Source organism: Plecotus auritus, assembly GCF_963455305.1.
Source record: "Plecotus auritus genome assembly, chromosome: 2".
Classification (NCBI taxonomy): Eukaryota; Metazoa; Chordata; class Mammalia; order Chiroptera; family Vespertilionidae; genus Plecotus; species Plecotus auritus.
In genome coordinates, this window is record NC_137771.1 from 172,810,966 (window position 1) to 172,833,795 (window position 22,830).

General features: G+C 42.1%; 2 protein-coding genes across 5 annotated transcripts in view; one reads left to right on the top strand and one right to left on the bottom strand.

Annotated features, from left to right (window-relative positions):
• The window catches only part of FYTTD1 (forty-two-three domain containing 1), a 43,137-nt gene extending 26,304 nt beyond the window's left edge, over positions 1-16,833 (bottom strand). The window contains exons 1-2 of the mRNA XM_080656662.1: positions 16,594-16,833; positions 5,933-6,061 (exon numbers count right to left, since the gene is read on the bottom strand). Coding sequence (XP_080512788.1) covers positions 5,933-6,061; positions 16,594-16,696 — 232 coding nt within the window. The 5' untranslated portion in view covers positions 16,697-16,833. The remainder of the gene's footprint in view (positions 1-5,932; positions 6,062-16,593) is intronic.
• A 216-nt stretch (positions 16,834-17,049) lies between these two features.
• The window catches only part of RUBCN (rubicon autophagy regulator), a 72,214-nt gene continuing 66,433 nt past the window's right edge, over positions 17,050-22,830 (top strand). For 3 of the 4 annotated variants that reach the window (XM_080656631.1, XM_080656622.1, XM_080656621.1), the window contains exon 1: positions 17,050-17,409. The gene's annotated coding sequence lies outside the window, so the exon portion shown is untranslated. Of the gene's footprint in view, positions 17,410-21,328; positions 21,399-22,830 lie in introns of those variants that run through there. The other variant, XM_080656619.1, reaches the window with a different exon arrangement.

Genomic DNA, 22,830 nt, shown 5'->3' on the forward strand with positions numbered 1-22,830 from the left:
ATCCCCAGTGGGGGGTGTGCAGGAGGCAGCTGATCGATGTTTCTCTCTCATCAATGTTTCTAACTCTCTCCCTTCCTCTTTGTAAAAAAATCAATAAAATATATTTTAAAACAAAACAAAAAATGGTGGTACATCTGCACAATGAAATACGCTGCTATAAAAAAGAAAGAACTTTTACCATGTACAACAGCATGGATGGAACTGGAAAGCATCATGCTAAGCAAAATAAGCCAGTCAGAGAAAGATAAATATCAAATGAGCTCACTCATATGTGGGATATAATGATCAACGTAAACTGATGAAAATAAAGAGACAAGGGGCAGGGGAAGGGGGTATTAGAGATCAACCAAAGGCCTGGTATGCATGCATATTAGCATAACCAATGGACACAGACCCTGGGGGGGTGGGAGTGGCCGGTGTGTGTGTGGGGTCAATCAGAGGAAAAGGAGACATATGAAATACTTTAAACAATAAAAAAAAAAGGCTAAGTGACCAACTGCACATATGTCCAAATGACCATCCGACTGACCTCTCAGTACATATGATGCCCACTGGCAATTTAAAAATACATGTTGACTCGTGCATGTGCAATACATATAAAGCTCTTGCTGGCACCGATCGCACGCATGTTTTAATTTTATAATACTATATTATATATACTATTTTGACATGCAATTTTTTGCAGTAACGTAACTACCACACAAATCTTTCTTCTAATTAATTTCCTTTCAATATGCATGAATCTGTGCACCAGGCCACTAGTATTTCATAAAGACCTATACATACTGCCCCAATTCTCTACCTTCTTACTCTCTGTAACTGCCTTATATTCTGAAAAGCACAATGAAGAAGTACTAAAGACATCATCTAATGCAATAGTCTTTTGTAAGTTTTTATCTATTTAGTCCCTCTAGAACGTTTTCTGTCTTTCCATAGCACCTTCATTCTCAGTACTTCAATTATTACCTCTATGAAGATCCTTTCACATTGCCAGTTATACTACAGTAGCAGTTTAAGACTAGTTATGCATCAGAACCACACGTGGAACTTTAAAAAAATCCCTAGGCCCTACTTCTTTTTTATTTTTTATTTTTTGTATTAAGGTATTATATGTGTACATATCTTACCATTGCCTCCCCCACCCCACTCTCATACATGCCCTCACCTCCCAATGTTTTGCATCCATTGGTTATTCTTTTTTTTTTTTTAAATATATTTTATTGATATTTTACAGAGAGGAAGTGAGAGGGATAGAGAGCTAGAAACATCGATGAGAGAGAAACATCGATCAGCTGCCTCCTGCACACCCCCAACTAGGGATGTGCCCGCAACCAAGGTACATGCCCTTGACCGGAATCGAACCCGGGACCCTTCAGTCCACAGCCCGACGCTCTATCCGCTGAGCCAAACCGGTTTCGGCCATTGGTTATTCTTATATGCACGCATATGTCCTTCGGTTGATCTCTTATTTCCCCCACCTCTCCCTAACCTTCCCGCTGTAATTTGACAGTCTGTTTGATGCTTTACTGGCTCTGTATCTATCTTTTTGTTCATCAGTTTATAATGTTTTGTTTTGTTTTTTTTTAAATATATTTTATTGATATTTTACAGAGAGGAAGGGAGAGGGATAGAGAGCTAGAAACATCGATGAGAGAGAAACATCGATCAGCTGCCTCCTGCACACCTCCTACTGGGGATGTGCCCGCAACCAAGGTACATGCCCTTGACCGGAATCGAACCCAGGACCCCTCAGTACGCAGGCCGACGCTCTATCCACTGGGCCAAACCGGTTTCGGCTATAATGTTTTTTATTATCCACAAATAAGTGAGATCATGTGGTATTTTTCTTTCATTGACTGGCTTATTTCACTTAGCATAATGTTCTCCAATTCCATCCAGGTTGCTACAAATGGTAAGAATTCCTTCTTTTTTTTTTAATGGCAGCATAGTATTCCATTGTGTAGATGTACCATAGTTTTCTGATCCAGTCATCTGCTGACGGGCACCTAGGCTTTTTCCAAATCTTAGCTATTGTAAATTGTGCTGCTATGAACATAGGGGTGCATATATCCTTTCTGATTGGTGTTTCTAGTTTCTTAGGATATATTCCTAGGCCCTACTTCTGCAGTAGCAATGGAGTGTAGCCAGAACATTGGTCTATTTTATAAAGCTCCATAGGTTCAAATAAGGTTGAGAATAATTAGAACCAGAAGCAGAATTTTTCATCTTTCCTTTGCATCCTTAGCTTAATCCCTTCATGAATTTCTTTCACGGTATGTTCTTCCATTTGTTTATGTCTTCCTCTATCTCTTTTTTCAATGAAAAATTGAAAAAATTCAATCTTATAAGATTCTAAGCTGCCCCTATATATCATTTATCTCTAGACTCAGATCATAACCTCCAGTCATCTATGTGCCTCAATAATTTCTGGAGTCTGATCACTTACATGAAGATATGAGGGGTTTTCTGGGAAATATCATATCACAGCACCATGTATGCAATCATATTACTGACTCCTTTCTGAAGCAACATACAAATATTCCCCTGTCTCTTGTACCTCTAAAAGAAATAGCTTTCTCAAACTTTTTGGTCTCAGGACCTCTTTATGCTCTTAAAAACTACTGAAGACTCTAAAGAGTTTTTGTTTCTGTGGGTTTATGTTTACTGATACTTACTATACTAGAAATGAAAACTAAAATATTTAAAATATATTATTTCATTAAAACAATAAGCCCATTACATGTAGAATAACTTATTTTTAATAAAAAATTATCACACATCATGTAGATCCCGGAAAGTCTACTGTACATTTATGAGAGTAAGAGTAAAAATAGTTACAGTAATGTCTTATTACAAAACTAGTTTTGACCTGAGGATCCCTCAAGTCTTGGGATTCCCCAGGGTCCATAACAATACTTTGAGAACTCTTGCTACCTATCATCCAGGATATTTAGATTGTTGGTACCAGTATTTACTGAGTGACTAAATTATATTTTGGCCACAATTAGAGGGACTTTACTCATTCATTTATTCATCCATCAAAAATAATTTAAGTATATGCCACGAGCTCTCTGTTCTACTTGTGCTCTTACCTCACTGACATTACAATGTGGAAATCTGAACTTTTGCTAACCAGAGCTTAAGACAATCCCATATTTCTCTGCACATTCAGTGACAGCAGCAGCTGTTCTATTTTAGGCCCTGTCACATGTAAGTGGAGAACATACAAGCACAAATTCAATCTTGTAAGATTCTAAGCTGCCCCTATATATCATTTATCTCTAGACTCAGATCATAACCTCCAGTTAAAAGTAAAACCTTTTCTTGCCCTAGCCAATTTGGCTCAGTAGATAGAGCAATTGGCCCGTAGACTGTCCTGGGTTCAATTTCGGTCAAGGGCACGTACCTTGATCCCCAACCCTGGTTGGGGTGCATGCTGGAGGCAACCAAGTGATGTGTCTCTCTCTCTGTCTCACCCGTCCCTTCCACTCTCTCTAAAAATAAATGGGAAAATATCCTCGAATGAAGATTAACAACAACAAAAAAAGTAAAACCTTTTCTGATCCTTTATGGACCAGATCCTATTTCACCTCATCTATTAAATCACCACTGATCTTAGACCAACCTCCCTACCTAAAGTCCTATGTCAGAATTTCTCTTGTAACATTTCTCAATGCTGTTTTCTCTATCCAGTTTGTTATCAGAAATTCCTTGAGTAAAAGACTGTACCTTTATATACCCTGAGAACCTGGTCAGTTCAAAGGGTTTATCAGGTCTTTAACATATAGTTAGCACAATGAATATATTTCTGGCTTCTATGAACTCTAAAATTATAAAACAAATTATATATAAAATATGGTATACCATGTAACATTTATTTTTCAAATCTTTAAATATAAATCACTGGAATTAAATATCCTTTTGTTATACCTAAATATCTGTCATGAAATGTACTCACTTGGGTTCAGCTGTTCAAGAAATGATTAAAGAATACATTTCTTTGCAGGGTCTAATCTTAGCTACAGACTCTATGTAAAAAAATATGTATTTTGAGGATATGTTGGCATGTTAGCTGTTAATCAGAGAACTAATTATGTTTGACCTACTGGATATTATTTCTTATGTTTTCCAACATATAGCATAAAAAATTAATTTAGAAGCTAGTTTACCAAACATTTTTCATATGTATAAAAAAGATCCAGAGTTATAAAATTTTGAATAAAGGTTCATTCTAAAACGCTGATGTAACAGCTAAAAATGTTAACTAGTCATATATAATTAAGTGTTCAGTTACTACCTCAAATACATTTTGGAACAAGATGGTTATAAATAAACTAGAGGCCCGGTGCACGAATTCATGCAAGGGTGGGGTCCCTTTGGGTGGCCTACAGGGATACAGCAGTCCAATGAGCTCCTACCTGCCGCTCCTGCTCATCCCAGCCCCACTGTGCCTGCCGTGATCCATCAGGAGAGGCTCACACTGCTGCAGCAGCGCTCACCAGCCATGAGCCCTGCGTCTGGCGCCCTACCAAGGGGAGTGGCCTGCAGGATCGGGCTGAAACCGGCTCTCCGACATCCCCCAGAGGTCCTGGATTGTGGATTGCGAGAGGGCACAGGCCAGGCTGAGGGACCCCACCGGTGCACGATCAGACCGGGGATCGAGCCAGGGAGGGACCAAAGGAGGACTCAAGGGCATGTCCAGCCCATCTCGCTCAGTCCCGATTGGCTGGACCCTAGCAGCAAGCTAACCTACCAGTTGGAGCACCCGCCCCCTGGTGGTCAGTGAACGTCATAGTGAGTGGCTGAGCAGCCTTAGCATATCATTAACATACTAGAGGCCCATTGCACGAAGATTTGTGCAAGAATAGGCCTTCCTTCCCCTGGCTTCGCTCCCAGCTACCTGGTAGCCTGCAAGTCCTCGCTCCGGGCCACCTGGGAGCCTGCAAGTCCTCGCTCCCAGCCGCCCGGGAGCCTGCAGGTCTTCGCTACTTGCTGCTCCTGTAGCTCCCTCTGCCCCCCGCCCTCCCCGCATAGCAGGCGTCCCGCCCCGCCCAGCTGCTTCACACCTGCATATGCTAATTAACCCACCATCTTTGTTGGGTTAATTTGCCTACTCACTCCTGATTGGCTGATGGGCGTCACGGAGGTATGGTCAGTTTGCATATTTCTCTTTTATTAGTGTAGATTACACTTTGATTGGTTGTTCGATTGTTCTGCCGTTCGGTCTGTTTGCATATTACCCTTTTATTATATAGGCTAAGCTTCCTAATTACCAAAAATAACTGTATATGTAGAGTTCCAAAATCATTTAGATCACATCTAAAGCAATCAATTCTGGGTGTCACCGTTGGAGAATTTAACAAATCTTAAAGGTCCCAGATAATAAAATAAAGATTCAAGAAGTCATTTTCTATGCAGAATAGTAGTCTCCATATATTTAAAAGGTTTTCATATAGAAAAGGGAGTATGCTTCCCTTATTCCTCTGTAAAATTAACAGGTAGGGCATGATTTAATTCAAGTCAAGAGGATTTTTTAGTAAATAGCTACCTGCAATAACAAAAGAAGTTGTCTTATGAGGTGATATGCTCTTTCACGGAATATATTTAAGCTAGAGTTATATAGTCATCCATAAGATAGACTGTTAAAGGAACATTTAAGATAAAGACCTCATGATATGTAAGGTCCTTTACATATCATGGTCTTAGTTTATAATTTAAATATACTTTAGACTATTTGTATATTGAGGTTTAGAAAAAATTTAAGGCAACTTAAATTTTTACCAGATTTTAAAATTAAACAAAAACTTTAGAGTAAATACAAACCCCAAACAAAGGTTACTGATCTATTTCCTCCATGTTTTAAGTATGTACCAAAAATAGTATACTATGAACCCATAAATAAGAGCTCTTTATTCTAACTTGCAAAACTTACCAGAATTCTGTTGGATTCCCCACCGTACTCTCATCCTGAATTGTCGGGCACCACTTTGCTGGAGTCTTCTATTTAGTCGTGGAAAATTCTGCTTCTTTCCTTCCTTTCGATTCAATTTGATGATATCATCTGTGAGGAAATGCAATGATTATTTATTTTCATTGTAACTTACTGACTCAATTACTCAGTCTCATTTTCTAACTGATAGATTTCCAGGTCCCTAACTGCTTTTCTACTTTGAAAGCACTTCCATAAAAGGGTAATAATGGTAACAAGATAAAAACTAAAATCAGCCAATGCACTTGGACCACTGAAGAAAAATTTTTGTTGGAAACTTATACAACTCAACACCAGGAAGACAAACAATCCAATTAAAAAATGGACAAAGGCCCTAGCTGGTTTGGCTCAGTGGATAGAGTGCTGGCCTGCAGAATGAAGGGTCCCGGGTTCGATTTCAGTCAAGGGCACATACCCGGGTTGTGGGCTCTATCCCTAGTATGGGGTGTGCAGGAGGCAGCTGATCAATGATGCTCTGTCATCACTGATGTTTCTATCCCTCTCTCCCTCTCCCTTCCTCTCTGAAATCAATCTTCTATATATATAAAAGCCTAAGCGACCGGTCAACTGTTTGACCGGTAGCTATGATGCGCACTGACCAGTAGGGGCAGATGCTCAACACACAGGTGTGGAAACATGGAACAGAGTGATGAATCTCAGAGGGAAGAAGGGAGGGGAGAGGGCAGGAAGAGATTAACCAAAGATCTTATAGGCATACTAGAGGCCCGGTGCACAGATTTGTGCACTGGTGGGGTCCTTGGCCTGGCCTGTAGGGACCGGACCAAAACCAGTTCTCCGACATCTCCTGAGGGGTCCCGGATTGCGAGAGCATGCAGGCCAGGCCAAGGGACTCCACTGGAGCATAAATTCATGCACTGGGCCTCTAGTAAAAATATATTTTTTAAAAAATGGACAAAGGACCTGATTAGACACTTCTTCTAACAGGACATACAGATGGCCAAGAGACATATGAAAAAATGCTCAAGGTCACTAATTATCAGAGAGATGCAAATAAAATCTACAATGATGTATTAACTCACACCTGCCAGAATGGCTACTATCAATAAACCAACAAACAATAAGTGCTGGTAAGGATGTGGTAAAAAGGAAAACCTTCTGCCCTGCTGTCTGGAATGCAGAATGGTGCAGCCATTGTGGAAAACAGTATGGAGTTTCCTCAAAAATTAAAAATGGAACTGCCTTTTGACCCACCAATCCCACTTTTGGGAATATATCCTAAAACTAACCAAAAAACCAATCAGAAAGAATATATGCACTCCTGTGTTCATAGCATTATTTACAACTAGAGGCCTGGTACACGAAATTTGTGCACGAGGGGGGGGGAGGTGTCCTTCAACCCAGCCTGCACCCTCTCCAGTCTGGGACCTCTCGGACATCCCTCTCACAATCTGGAACCGCTGGCTCCTAATCACTTGCCTGCCTGCCTGCTTGATTGCCCCTAACTGCTTCTGCCTGCCAGCCTGATCGCCCGCTAACTGCTTCTGCCTGCCAGCCTGATTGCCCGCTAACCACTCCCCTGCCGGCCTGATTGACGCCTAACTGCTCCCCTGCCAGCCTGATTGCCCACAACTGCCCTCCCCTGCCGGCCTGATCGCCCACAATTGCCCTCCCCTGCTGGCCTGATTGACCCTATCTGCCCTCCCCTGCTGGCCTGATTAACCCCAACTGCCCTCCCTTGCCGACCTGATCACCCACAACTACCCTCCCCTGCCGTGACCCGCCTCCTCCGCGCGAGGCGGTGGAGACGCCGGGACTGGCCTCTTCCGCACTGCACAGAGCCACAGGACCCCCAGGCCTCACCGGCAGAGAAGCCACTGGGCCCCGCCTCTGCTGTGCGCAGCCATCTTGTGGTGGCCATCTTGTGACGACGTTGCGCAAGGGCATCGCGCGAGGGCATGACACCACCTAGGCTTTTATTATATAGGATAGCCAAGATCTGGAAAGAGTCCAAGTACCCATCAGCAGATGAGTGGATAAAAAAGCTGTGGTATATTTACATTATGGAATACTACAAGGCTGAAAAAAAAAGAAGGAAGTCTTTCTTACCCTTTGTGACAGCATGGATGGACCTGGAGAGTATTATGCTAAGTGAAATAAGCCATTCAGAGAAAGACAAATACCATATTATCTCACTAATGTGTGTAATCTAATTAACAAAATAAACTGATGAACAAAATGGAACCAGAAGCAAGAATACATGGAACATACTGGCTGGTGCCCAAGGAGAGGGGGGTGGGAGTGGCTGGATAAAAAAGGTGAAGGAAATAGCTAAAGAACATATATGCATACTCCATAGACACAGACAATAATTTGGTAAAGGCCAAGGAAGGGGAACGGAGACAGGGAACTCCTGCAATAATGTCAACATTAAAAAAATGTTAAACAAAAAAAAAAACCCGAAACAGACCTACTAATTAACAAAGATTTCTGTTTTCCATACTATTTCTTTCCCTGATAAAGGTAAATAAGGGAAAGCCTGTTTATAAAAATTGCTAATACTTCTTTCCATAATCACAGAAATCTCCAGTTTTTAAAGGTGACCAACTTTCAATAAAACCACAGGCAGTCAAAAAATAAATCATTCCAGAGGAAACCAAGATGGCGACATAGGTAAACACCTGAACTTGCTGCCTTGCACAACCACTTCAAAACTACAACTAAAAGGCAAAACGGCCAAAACCGGTTTGGCTCAGTGGATAGAGCGTCAGCCTGTGGACTGAAGGGTCCCAGGTGCGATTCCGGTCAAGGGCATGTACCTTGGTTGCGGGCACATCCCCAGGGGGAGGTGTGCAGGAGGCAGCTGATTGATGTTTCTCTCTCATCGATGTTTCTAACTCTCTCTCTCTCTCTCTCCCTTCCTCTCTGTAAAAAATCAATTTAAAAAAAATAAATAAATGAAAGGCAAAACGGACATCATCCAGAACCACGGGAAGGCTGGCTGAGTGGAAATTATACAACTAGAAGGAAGGAGAAAAGACTCGGAGGACCTGCGGAGGTGTGGAAGTACGGTGGCATGCACGCGAAAAGGGGCTGGCAACTGAGAACTCTATTGTCTTTTTCAATCGGGAGGGAGACACAAGCTCCCGACTGCTCTGAACTCCAGTTCCGGGTGAGACTCTGGGGACCCACACTCATACGGGGAGAAACCAGACTGTCTGGCATCGGGCCGGAACACAAGGGCGGCTTTCTCTCAGAGGCGCTTGCAGCGATCATTGCTCCTGCACAGTGCCATGGGACACAGAGACCTGGGGACCTCTTCAGGGTAGGGCTGACGGTCAGCCATTGCTGTTTGCTCCGCCCTGGTGATTCCATGAAACCCTGACCCACCCAATTTACAATCCCACCCAAGATGTGCGCAGAGGCTTTTGCATATATATGGCCTGGCCCTTTGCAATATGAAACCTAACATACTGCAGCTGGGTCAGAGAAACCCAGAGCCTCAAAAAGAAGGCCCAAGACTCAACAGCAGCTTGCATTGCTTCACAGCTGGGCCTCATCTGGGCACCTCCAAACCCCAAACAAAGAAGAGGAATCAGTAGATCTCGCTGCAGCTCCTGCTGGGTGGCCTCAGGCAGAGGCTAAATTTGCATCTCATTGGAGATCCAAGAGCCAGTGTACCCAGTGGTCAGAGTGGGACCATCCAGATTACAACTCCTTAGATCCATAAGGGACACACTCAAGGGGCAGACTCAGTGAGCACCAAAGCCTGACTGAAGCAAGTCTTGCCCCATAAAGGTGTCTCTAGCACAGAAGTTCTCCTGGCATAGACACAGCTGATCCTCACAGCCAATTGGCCTGGAGGTCAATTCCTCCCAGTGATACAAACAGCAATCAAGACTTAACTACAACAAGGCTGTGTACACACAATCCACAAAGGGGTGCACCAAGAGTGTCCACCTCAGGTAACTGGGGAGGCTGAGCCACTGGGCCCTATAGGACACCTAGTACACTAAGCTACTCTACCAACTCAGGGAAGCAGCGAAAATGCGGAGACAAAGAAACAGATCACAAATGAAAGAAATGGAGGAAAGCAAATGACTGGATATAGAGTTCAAAACCACGGTTATAAGGTTTTTCAAGAATTTCCTAGAAAAGGCCGATAAATTTAGCGAGACCCTCGAGGATATGAAAAAAGACCAACTAGAAATTAAACATACCCTGACTGAAATAAAAAATATTATACAGAGACCTAACAGCAGACTAGAGGACCACAAGAATCAAGTCAAAGAATTGAAATACAAAAAAGCAAAAAACACTCAACCGGAAAAGGAAAAAGAATCCAAAAATTTGAAGATAGTGTAAGGAGCCTCTGGGACAACCTCAAGCGTACCAGCATCCGAATTATGGGGGTGCCAGAAGAAGAGAGAGAGCAAGATACTGAAAACCAATTTGAAGAAATAATGACCAAAGCCTTCCCCCACCTGGTGAAAGAAATAGACTTACAAGTCCAGGAAGCGCACAGAACCCCAAACAAAAGGAATCCAAAGAGGACCACACCAAGACACATCTTAATTAAAATGCCAAGAGCAAAAGACAAAGAGAGAATATTAAAAGCAGCAAGAGAAAAACAGTTAATTACCTACAAGGGAGCACCCATACGACTGTCAGCTGATTTCTCAACAGAAACTATGCAGGCCAGACGGGAGTGGCAAGAAATATTCAAGAACCTACCACCAAGATTACTTTACCCAGCAAGCTATCATTCAGAATTGAAGGTCAGATAAAGAGCCTCACAGATAAGAAAAAGCTAAAGGAGTTCATCACCACCAAACCAGTATTATATGAAATGCTGAAGGGTATTCTTTAAGAAGAGGAAGAAGAAAAAGGTAAAGATAAAAATTAAGAACAACAAATACATATCTATCAAAAAGTGAATCTAAAAATCAAGTGAATAAAAAGTCTGATGAACAGAATAAACTGGTGAATATAATAGAATCAGGGGCATAGAAAGGGAGTGAACTGACAATTCTCGTGGGGAAGGGGGTGTGGTGGATGAGGGAAGAGATTGGACAAAAATCGTACAACTATGGATGAAGACAGTGGTGAGGGTAAGGGCAGAGGGTGGGGTGGGAACCGGGTGGAGGGGAGCTATGGGGGGAAAAAAGAGGAACAACTGTAATAATCTGAACTATAAAGATTTATTTAAAAAATAAATAAATCATTCTATTAAAAAACTAAGTAAGTTCATCTCAATTCAGCAAATATTAAGCATACACTATGTTCAATAAATATATGTGACAGACTATGCCTTAACAGAAACAAAACAAAGTAATACATAACCCTGTTATCAATAAGTTTAAAATTATTAATGGAAACAGACATGTAAATATCAAATACAAAATTAAATAAGTACCATAAAAAAGATATACAAAAGAAAGTATTATTGGTTTCTGTTTCTCTATCAAAGTTACCTTATTTTCCTTTCTACACCGCTCTCATTTTCCAAAACACTTTCAAAGTGCCCCATGGTAATTCCACAACCTCATATGGCTCTAACACCACAAAAGAACAATGTGAAGATTAGGAAACAATATTTTCTCCAGATTCCCATTTACCTCTGTTAAAAGGAGGTTACTGCCCAGCTGGTGTGGCTCAGTGGTTGAGCAATGACCTACAAACCAGGAGGTACAGGTTAGATTCTCGGTCAGGGCACATGCCCAGATTTCAGGCTTGATCCCTAGTGTGGGGCGTGCAGGAAGCAGCCGATCAATGATTCTCTCTCATCACTGACATTTCTCTCTCTCTCTCCCCTCTCCCTTCCTCTCTGAAATCAATAAAAAAATATATGTATTTTAAAGGAGGTTACTAGAACTGGGAATAGAGTCAATATCTTTAAAACTATTCACAGTGTAGATGGTTAATACACTTATTGTGGTGATCACATCAAAAGGTATATAAATGTTGAATCACTACGTTGAACACCTGAAACTAATACAATATTGTATGCCAATTATACTTCAATAATTTTTTAAAAGGTTACTAGAAGCCAAAAATATTCATTAAAGAAATATCCAAACAATTTCTCCATAGTCCCAACTTCCAATATTAATTCTGATGACTGAAAATAGAGCAAATAAACCAAAAAAATTGAACATGGTCAACAACTTAAAAAAATTTCACAAAACTAATTAACCTCAGGAATTTTCCCTAAAAAAACCTGTTCTAAACAGTCTATCTGAAGTCAAAAAAGGAAATTTACAGGGATCCTTTCTTATATATTACTAGTGACCCGGTGCACGAAATTTGTGCACATTAAAAGGGGATTGATTAGAGGAAATAATTTAATATTGCTATTTGACCTTTCTCTATAATAGAAGTGTCAGAGATGAAAGAAAATTAGTAAAATGTATATGAAGACCTTCCTCCTGTCAGAGTCTGGGGCTCACCACAGGACCCAGAGTCAAGTCCCCGCCCACCCATATGCACCTCAAAATCGCGTGAGACCCAGACCCAGCTGGCTCCCCTCATTGGGCTAGATCCGGCCCTGGCCAGTCCCACCTATGTCAAGCCCTACCAGGCAGGGGGCGTAGCCTCAGGTCCCCTGGCCCGGCGCCAGGATGGGGGTGTGTGGCCTGAGGTCCCCCAGCCCAGACTGGGGTCGGGGGCATGCCTTTAGGTTCTCCATCAAGCCCCACCAGGTGGGGGGCATGGCCTGAGGTCCCCTGTCAAGCCCCGCCAGGCGGGGGGGGGCGCAACCTCAGGGCCCCCGTCAAGCCCCGCTGGGCAGGAGCGCGGCCTGAGTTCCCCCGACCCAGCACTGGGGGTGCACCTTGAGGTCCCCTGTCAAGTCCAGCCAGGCAGCGGTGTACAGCCTCAGGTCCCCTGGCCTGGTGCTGGGGCGGGGGATGCAGCCTGAGGTCCCCCATTAAGCCCTGCTGGGCGGGAGGTGTGGTCTGAGGTCCCCCGGCCTGGTGCTGGGGTGGGGGGTGCAGCCTGAGGTCCCCTGTCAAGCCCCATCTGTTTGGGGGTGTGGTCTGAGTTCCCCCAACCCAGCACTGGGGGTGCACCTTGAGGTCCCCTGTCAAGCCCCGCTGGGTGGGGGGCATGGCCTAAGGTCCCCTGTTAAGCCCAGCCAGGCAGGGGGGCACAGCCTCAGATCCCCTGGCCCGGTGCTGGGGTGGGGGGCGCAGCCTGAGGTCCCCCATCAAGCCCCGCCAGGCGGGGGGTGCAGTCTGAGGTCCCGTGGCCTGGTGCTGGGGTGGGGGGCGCGGCCTGAGGTCCCCTAGCCCAGCACCAGGACAGGAAGCGCACCTTGAGGTCCCCTGTCAAGCCCTGCCAGGTGGGGGGCGCCGCCTGAGGTCCCCTGTCAAGCCCTGCAAGGTGGGGGAGGGCATAGCCCAGAGGTGGGCAAACTTTTTGACTTGAGGGCCACAATGGGTTCTTAAACTGGACTGGAGGGCCGGAACAAAAGCATGGATGGAGTGTTTGTGTGAACTAATATAAATTCAAAGTAAAGGAGCGGAGGGGAGAGCAAGAGAACCCTCCGCTCTTTTGGCTCCGCGGGCTGGATAGAACAGCCGAACGAGCCGGATCCGGCCCGCGGGCTGTAGTTTGCCTCAGGTCCCTGCTGATTGCTTGGTTAAGGCTCCTTATGGGAACTTGGCCTCAGCTGTGGGTGCAGCCATCTTTGTGACGAAGTGATGGTCAATTAGCATATTCCCTCTTTATTAGACAGGAAGGATTACTCTACCTCATCCATCTGCAATCTTTAAGACTCTTAATCACATTCAAATAAATATTCATATAAAATAATTCATATCCCCCAACATACTTCATTATCTTCTGGAGATTAACCCTTCAACTACAAAAGAGTTCATCAAAGTTAGACACTGAAAAAATGAAAAGGTTTAACGAATATCAGGTACATGAGCATGTTAAATTCTCAGTGAGCAGAAAAAAACAGACACTTCTTTTGAAACACTTTAAAACAAGATATGGTGCTATTCTTCACCAGAAGTCTAAAATCTCGGAGCCTTGAGAGTACACATAAAAAAATGAATTTGGTCTGAGGACCATTAAAAAAAAGGGGGGGGGCAGGGTATAATTTTGCCAGAGGGAAGAAAGGCCTACTCTTGCACGAATTTTGTGCATCGGGCCTCTAGTTTTAAAATAAAGCAGTATAAATGTAACTAAAAGTAAAAGTAGGAAAGCATATCAACTATAAAATTATGTTTAAACATTTTATCTAAATCCTCAAGTTAAATGAGCTAGCTACTATGACAAATAGGATTATTCCAATCTAAAAGAAGAGAATGGCTTTCTCCTACTCAAGGAGCAGATAGGGTAGTTATAAGAAGAAAAAAACACATTATGATGAGCTACTTTAATAAAAAAGTTTCTTCCATAACACTAGTACCATATATATGGTACTAATAATAGTAATAGTATGAACTGAGTACTAACAGGCATTGTTCTGACATGTATTCATTTAATTTTCACATTTCTATGAAATAAGTATTATAATACTCATTTTTAAATTAAAGAAACTGAGCCACAATGAGGCCAGCTATTGGTAACCTTGGTATATATTCTATATGAATATTTATATAATCAAGATAGAACAACAAATTAAAACAAAAATTAGAATCTAAAACCCCTACAGACATGATGGGCACCTGACAGAATGCTCTTGGAGTAGACCTAGCTGTGTGTTCTTGGAGAGAAAAAGAGATCAAGTTGTTTTAACTATCTACTGGTACAGCACTTCATTTCTACCTTCAAACATAATTATCCCTCAGTTTTCTTCACTTGAACATGGTAATCACCAAACAAAACACATACAAAACCCCTAGAAACTTAAAATGATGTATTGGTTATGAAAATATCTGTTTAACACTTCCTATAATTATCTATAGCTTAGGTCTCTAGAACAAAATCCTTGCTCCACCCCTTACTTCTAGGAATTTGGACAAGTTATTTAATTTCTCTACACCCCAGGTTTCATAAAATGGGAATAACTATGTATAATATATATGTATGTATGTGTATATATATATATATATAGAGAGAGAGAGAGAGAGAGAGAGAAAATATAGAGCTATCTGTGTACCAGATACTGTTCTAAGCAGTTTATATATGCCTCTTGACTCATTTAATATTTACATCAACCCTCTAAGGCAGATAAGCCTATTATTATCACCTTTTTACAGATGAGGCACTGAGAAGTAATTTGCCCTCAATCACGTGGCTATTAAGTGGTAAAAGCAGGATTTTAACTGAGTGTGGTTCTGGATTCCGTGCTCTTTATCATTAAAAATTTATCTCACAGGGTTATTATGAGGATAAACCGAGTTTACACATATTAAATGCTTAGTCCAGTGTCTGGAAGGTAGTAAGCACCCAATAAATAGTCGTTATTATATTTTTTCTTGGCTTTAGCTAAAAAGATTTCTCATTTCTTTAAGGTTTACTAAGACAAGACTTGAGGCCAAACATTTCTGATGTTACTTAATTCATACTATACTGGGTTCTGAGTTGTGGCAATCATTGAAACCAAGAGTTTTTTGACTAAAAGCTCTGCAGGTAAACCACAACAAAAGAAAAATACTGTCCTGGGGAAAGTTACACCTCTGTATCCACTTGTCAGGTACTTTTCAAATACGCCCAAAATTGTATGTAGTCCACAGAAAGAGCTGGCGAGAGTTCATTTAATCCCGTAACTGGAATCCCGACAGAAAAAAAGGACTTCCATTTAAACTAGCTAAGCCAAACAGAGACTCGTTCCTCAGTGGTGGCAGGTCTAAATTTTTAATTAAATCACCGATCCTGCTGCTTTTTACATGTTCATCACTAAACCACGCCACCCTTCTTAGAGGTGCTAGATCCCATGCTTTACCCGGCTTCGCGTCTATACAAACCTCTCCCTTGGTTTTTCTTTTCTTTTTCTTTTTCTTTTTTCTAATTAGCTAGGCCTGGATAAGGAGATTGTGCTTTTTTCTAGGCACCGCCTAATAAAGCACCATCTGATGAAGTCCAGCCTAACGAAATTTTCTGACAATCGCTCTGGGGTCGGAGCCCGTCAGAACCGCCAACTCTTGGGGCCTCTCTACACTTTCTTGTTCGGCACCGGCGTGGGCCTGGGCACAGAAAAGGTCCAACGAGCCCTTTTCTGGAAAGCACTGATTTTACCCGAACGGGGACCCGGCCGGGCTCTCCACGCCTTCCTCAGAAACTGGGACGGCTGAGCCGGACCTTCCCTTCGCTCCCGGGATAACGCCCACAGCGAACACGCCGGAGGGAAAACCCGCGGAGCGTTCCTCACAAAGAGCCGGGCTCACCCGCGAGTGGTAGCCCCTCTCAGGGTGAACAGGCTCCGCACCCCACCACTCTCCAAACCTCCGGGCCCGCAGCGTCCCCCGCCCCCACCGCCACCCCTCAGACAGCCCCGCCGAGCGCGCAGGTTCGACCCCAGCACTCGGCACAGCGGCGCTCCCCGGCCCGCGGAGGCCCTCACTTGGTTCCGCCCACCCGCAAAAAAACTCGATCGACAACTGTGACCAACCGCCCCTTCCCCCACAAACCGCGGTACTTGGTCCCACCCACACCCTCCCCCCACTCCAACTCGGTCCAACTCGGCTCCTCACCCAGAGACATATCAATTTTGTCGAGGTTTTCATTACTGCGGGGTTTCGGCGGCGGTGACGGGATCGCCGTGGCTCCCACTAACCGGGTACCAAACCGGTTCATGGCTGGCGACGTCGCGCTGGATCAGTCAGTAGACAAGGCCAGAGACTGAGGCCTGCCACCTCCCACTTACGCTCACAGACCAGCTGCACCAAGGGAGCGCGCACGCGTGCTAGCAGCGTCCTCGCCTCCCACCCGCGGCTGCGTGCAGGGGGCGGGGCTACAGAGACCAGCGGCCGACAAGAGTGCCCCAAGCTGGTACTCGCTCCCAGCGGCCCCTGTCGGACAGGAGAAAACATTGCATCCGCTGCTCTGGGCGTTTGCAAGGGCCGTTGTTTCAGCAGTTTGCCTTTCCGCACCAATTGGGGAATGCTGGACCCTGAGCACCTCAGAATCACGTGCCTTAAATGAGATCATGTTCCTCGGTGTCCTTAGAGTCCCTCCTGCTACAGAAAGGCCCCAAAGCTTTGGCACACATGAACCTTTCACACCCCACTGCAATGCAGCCTCGGAGGCAGGGCAGACCCCTGTGAACGTAGATTGCAGAATTCAGTCCCGGCTGCCTCCCCCCGCCTCCCCTCAGCTCCACCACCTGCAACCTGAGGAGTCGCAACGTCTGGACGCAAAGCAAGGGCTGCATTGACAAATTTTGCGTCACTAGCAATAGAAGTAAATGCTAACGTTTCCCCTACTGTACCATTTCTCAGACGGTACTCTGAAAACATTGAGCATGGTACTCGCTACCTAATAAGACTTCATCTTCCCTTGGGAGAGGGGTAAGTACCTCTGCTTATTTGGCTGCATTTTTCTCTAATTCATTTGCGTTGGGAATGAATAGGAGGATTCGTTTTCTTTCTAATTATCCCTACAGGAAAATATTATTTGTTGAATGTTTGCATAATATTTTTTCTATTTACAAAACGTGATATTCCCTCTCTTCTTACCTCCTCCTTTTTCAAATTAACTGCACTTGTGTGGAAGCATTTAGGTTATATCATCCTCATAACAGCTCAAAACTACCGAAAGCATTTGCATCTAAGGAAAAAACCGGGGGCAGGTATTCTGTCCCTGTAGAAATCTCTGCCACCTTCCTCCTTTTCACTTCCTGAAAATTCTTTTTGCATAGAAAAGAACCAGTGACTTAAACCACAGTAGCCTGTACTTAATTTGCCCCCCCTCCAAGACAAAAACATAATCATAGAAAAAGAGTGTACCAAGTGAGAAAACACCAATGAAGTAGTATAAGAAACTTTAAAGGTAAAGGAAGGTTTAGATTCAAAAGGACCTACCAACAACATTCTGAATGTTAAGAAGAATAATAGATATGCTCTTAGCACAATGTGCTTAATTTTATTTCTTTTGCAACAGCTAAGAACTAGAAAACTGAGTATAAAGCTAAGAGTAGGAGGGAGACCTAGGTTTTATTGAGTTGTATTTTTTTCACTCACTTAGTCATATAATCACTGTGTGAACTTGTAAGAGTGTTCGGGCCTCACACTCATCTTCAAAACAAGGAAGTAGTTATACTAAATATAGGGTGTCCCAAAATATGTATACACACACTGAATAATTATGAAGGCAGTGTTTATTAAAATAGACTTCATTTTCAAAATTGAACTACCAGCTGTTAAAGTATGTATACATTTTTTGGGACACCCTGCATATGTTATACTTAATTATTACTAAGATTCCTTACAATTCTAAAATCTAAGCACAAGACATTTTTCTCCACACTATCCTTCTCTCACTAGAAATAACTGATACAGTCTCTGCTTATTTGTGTTTACAGGGAGGAATCTTAGATTAAGTTCTTAGTTTTATGGAAGAAAATTAATGTACTTAGAGTTTGGATGAATTTTTGTACTTCAGATATTTATAAAATAGATAATAAAACTCCCAAAATGTATATAAATGCTTCCCACCACCAGTATATAAAAGTTTCCTTTTATTCTGGTCTTCTCCCCAAAACTGAGCTCCATCCCAAATCTCCTTATCTCTGAAAAGAACATGCCCCAATATTTCATAAACAAACCTAGCTATTGTGTTTCAGACTTTCAGATTTTTCCAAGGGTTTCAGAGTCTCAGAGTAATCACCCAGATTCTCAAGGGAAAAATAAGAAAAAAAGAGAGACATTCAAGGTCAGTCACAAAATAGCAACCTGAGACACATACAGCAATAGTAAAGAGGGAGTCAAGCCAAGAAATCAGGACTGGGGCTAGTCCAAGAAGTTCATCAGCCAGCTTCAAGGGCTGGGCTGGAGTACAAGGTCAACTCTGCCATTTTCTGGAATATGAGAGGCAACTATTCATTTAAGGATCTGTTCATTGAGCACCAGGCATTGTAATAGGCCCTGGGGATAAAATGGTGAGCAAGGTGGATGCAGACCCAATCTTCACACAGCTTGCAGAGCAAAAATATTCTCTGAGCACCTACTGTGAATGAGGCCTTGTGCTGGACACTAAACATGCATCCTTTGTGTAGAGTACAGCAGTTTGGCAGCTTCATGCAAGTCAAAATAAACAGAAGTCAAGCAGCTGTCCTTTTCAGAGGTTTGAGTTTGTCCACTGCAGATAAGACAATATCTAGGATTGCCAGATAAAATTCAAGACCAGTTAAATTTACATTTCAGATAAACAATGAGCCATTATTTAGTAGTATAAGTTTGTTCCAGATTTCAGATAAACAGCATTTTTTTTTACTTGTTGCATGCAATATTTAGGATAATTTATACTAAATGATTATTCATTGTTTATCTGAAATTCAAATTTGACTGGGAGTGGTATATTTTTATTTGCTAAATCTGGGAACCTTAACATTATACTTTTTGATTAATATGTTCTGGATTTCTTCTCACTAGAAATCTACATTATCTTCAAAGGTAAGCACAAGTCTTACGTATATAACCCTTAACTATTTTTATTAGTTTGATATGTCTTTTAAACCCCCACTTTTTCAGCTTTGTTGAGTTATAATTAATGGACAATAAAATACATATTTAAAGTGTGCTGTTTATACAGATGTACAGTGTACATACCTGTGAAAAACACTACCATAATCAGTATAATATATATATATCCATCATCCCCAAAAGTTTTCTAGTGCTTCTTTGTAATCCTTTGCCCCAATCACTACCTAAACAACCACTGATATATTTTCTGTCACTATAGATTAATTTGAATTTTCTTGAATTTTCTCTTGTTTGTCTATTTGTTTGTTTTTCATTGATTTCTAGAGAAAGTGGAAGAGAGGTAGGAGGGAGAGAGAGAGACAGAAACATGGATGTGAGAGACACATCAATTGGTTGCCTCCCACACATACCCCCACCAGGGTCTGGGAAACCTGCAACTAAGGTACGTGCCCCTGACAGGGCATTAAACCCGCAACCCGCAACCCTTCCGTTGAGGGCTGACACTTTAACCACTGAGCAAAACAGACCAGGGCCTCTTTTTTAAAAAAATATATTTTAATTTCAGAGAGGAAGGGAGAGAGAGAGAGAGAGAGGGATAGAAACATCATTGATGAGAGAGAATCATTGATCAAGCCCCCTACTGGGGATGGAGCCAGAAACCCAGGCATATGCCCTTGACTGGAATCGAACTCAGGACCCTTCAGTCCACAGGCTGATGCTTCATCCACTGAGCCAAACCAGCCAGGGCCTCTTTTTTAATATATATATATATATATATATATATATATATATATATACACACACACATACATACATATATATATACACACACACATACATACATACACACACACACACACACACACATATATATATATATATATATATATATATATATATAGAGAGAGAGAGAGAGAGAGAGAGAGAGAGAGAGAGAGATTTGTTGTTCCACTTATTTATGCAATCATTGGTTGCTTCTTATATGTGCCATGACTGGAGATTGAACCTGCAACCTTGGCATATCAGAATGACACTCTAACCAAATGAGTCACCTGGCCAGGGCCTATACTCTTTTTTATCTGGATTATTTCACTCAGCATAATTGTTTCAATCTGTATGCCTTGTATCTTTCTTTTTCTTGCCTTATTGCACTGACTGGGGATTCTAGTACCATGTTTAACAGGAATGATGAAAGTGGACTTTATTTAACTGGGAGTCTTATATTTTTATTAGCTAAATTTTTATTTGTCTCATTCCCAGTCCCAAAGGGAAAGCATTCAGTCTTTCACCAATAATGATGTTAGATTTTTTGTAGATGCCCTTTAACAGGTTGAAGAAGTTCAAATTCATTTCTACTCCTGGTTTGCTGACAACTGTAATCATGAGTGAACGTTGAATTTTATCTAATGCTCTTTCTGCATCTATTGAGATGACCAAAATGGGTTTTCTTTTTATATTTATAAATATGGTGAATTACATTGACTGATTTTTAAATATTGAATCACCTTGCATTTCTATGATAAAACTACTTAGTCATGGTATGTTATCTTTTTTATACATTGTTGGATTTGATTTGCTAGTATTTTGTCAAGGATATTATTTCTTTTTTATGAGTGATCTTGATGTGTAATTTCTTCTTCTTGAAATATCTTTGTCTGATTTTTGTATCAACTTCTTTGTGTTTCAGAAGAGGATTTTTAGTCCTAGCCAGTTTTGCTGAGTGGTTCGAGCTTTGGCCTGAGACCTAAGGGTCCCGGCTTTGATTCCTGTAAAGGGCATGTACCTCGGTTGCAGGCTCCTCCCTGGCCGGGGTCCTGGGTTTCTCTCAGAAAAAAAAAAAGGAAAAATATCCTTGGGTGAGGATTAAAAAAATAATAATAAAGAAGATGACTTTTAGAATTCATATGTTGTTATAATTTTTATTATATTGATATAATAAGGGAGTTGGGTATAATTGCATTATATGTAGGTATAATATGTATTATAGTTAAGTATAGCTATTATTATTATACTTAACTCCCTTAAGCTACTTGTATGTACATTACAGTTTTTCTTTTCTGCTCAATTCTTGTCATTCTACCCCTTTTATCACTATTTTCAGATGCAGTAGTTTTTTCTTTGCCAGTTTGCTAGAACTTTCTGTTCCTCATTTGTGTTGCCCTTTCTTTGTTCTAAGTTTTTCTACTCTTCCTTTTAATCTAAAGATTCTTTCATTCATTTATTCAAACGGAGTTTGATTTCCTAGTACGAGTAAGACACTGTGCTAACAATACTGTGATACAACAGAGAACATGACAGACAGGGTGCAGGCATCGCTGGAGGCATTGCTGGTCTCCAAGTGCATGACTGTCATCAGTTTTTCTCTGACTAGGGAAACTGCTCTGGGTAGACAGGGGAACTTGAAGGGGATTCTTCCTGGACTCAGGGGTTGGACCTCTAGTTCACTCCTTATTAGGCTTTATCTTCTCTGGGCAGGATAGGAGTCCTTCTACCAAGGGTTGTAGGGCAATTCACTGAAGGACCAATTGTGGAATTTTCTGAAGCTACACAAATTTACATAAATCACAATTTCTGCCTATATACATAAATCTGTTCCTTTTAAAAATATATTCTCGATTTGTGCTAAATAGATTGGTATCTAGGAAGGTCTGGAGAGCCAGGGTCATGGGGCCATTAGGCATTTATCCTTCTCTCTTTGCCCCTTGGCCTCCCTGCTCTGGGATGAAGAGCCCAGGCTGGACTAATTCTCATCTCTCCCTTTCCCTCAATAGAGGATCACTTCTCTTGGCCCATTTTTATCCAGCTAGAGGCTGGGACAGAGACACGTTGAACATTCTTCAAGTTGTGTTAAGGATTTGATCAGTCCAGAAAAAAAGATTTTAAAAATTTCACATTGACTTTCTGGATTCTGGAGTTGTATGTATTGCCTATGGCTGGCAAGGAACTTTACTATATAATTGAATAAATGAACCCAGTACTAACTGCGTCAAGGGGTTAGAGATGTTGCTGTAAAGACAAAATAGAAACCAGTCAATTAAAACTTGGAAAAATTCTTCAAAAGCGAGAGAGAGAGAGATAGAGAGAGAGAGAGAGAGAGAGAGAGAGAGAGAAAGAGACATCTGTTGGCTGCCTCTAGTATGCACCCCAACCGGGAATTGAACCCGCAACCTAGGTATGTGCCCTGACTGGGAATTGAACCTTTTAGCTATATGGGACAATGCTCCAACCAACTGAGCCACCTGGCCAGGCTAAAAATTTCTAAAGATGCTAAACTGGAAAAAACAGATT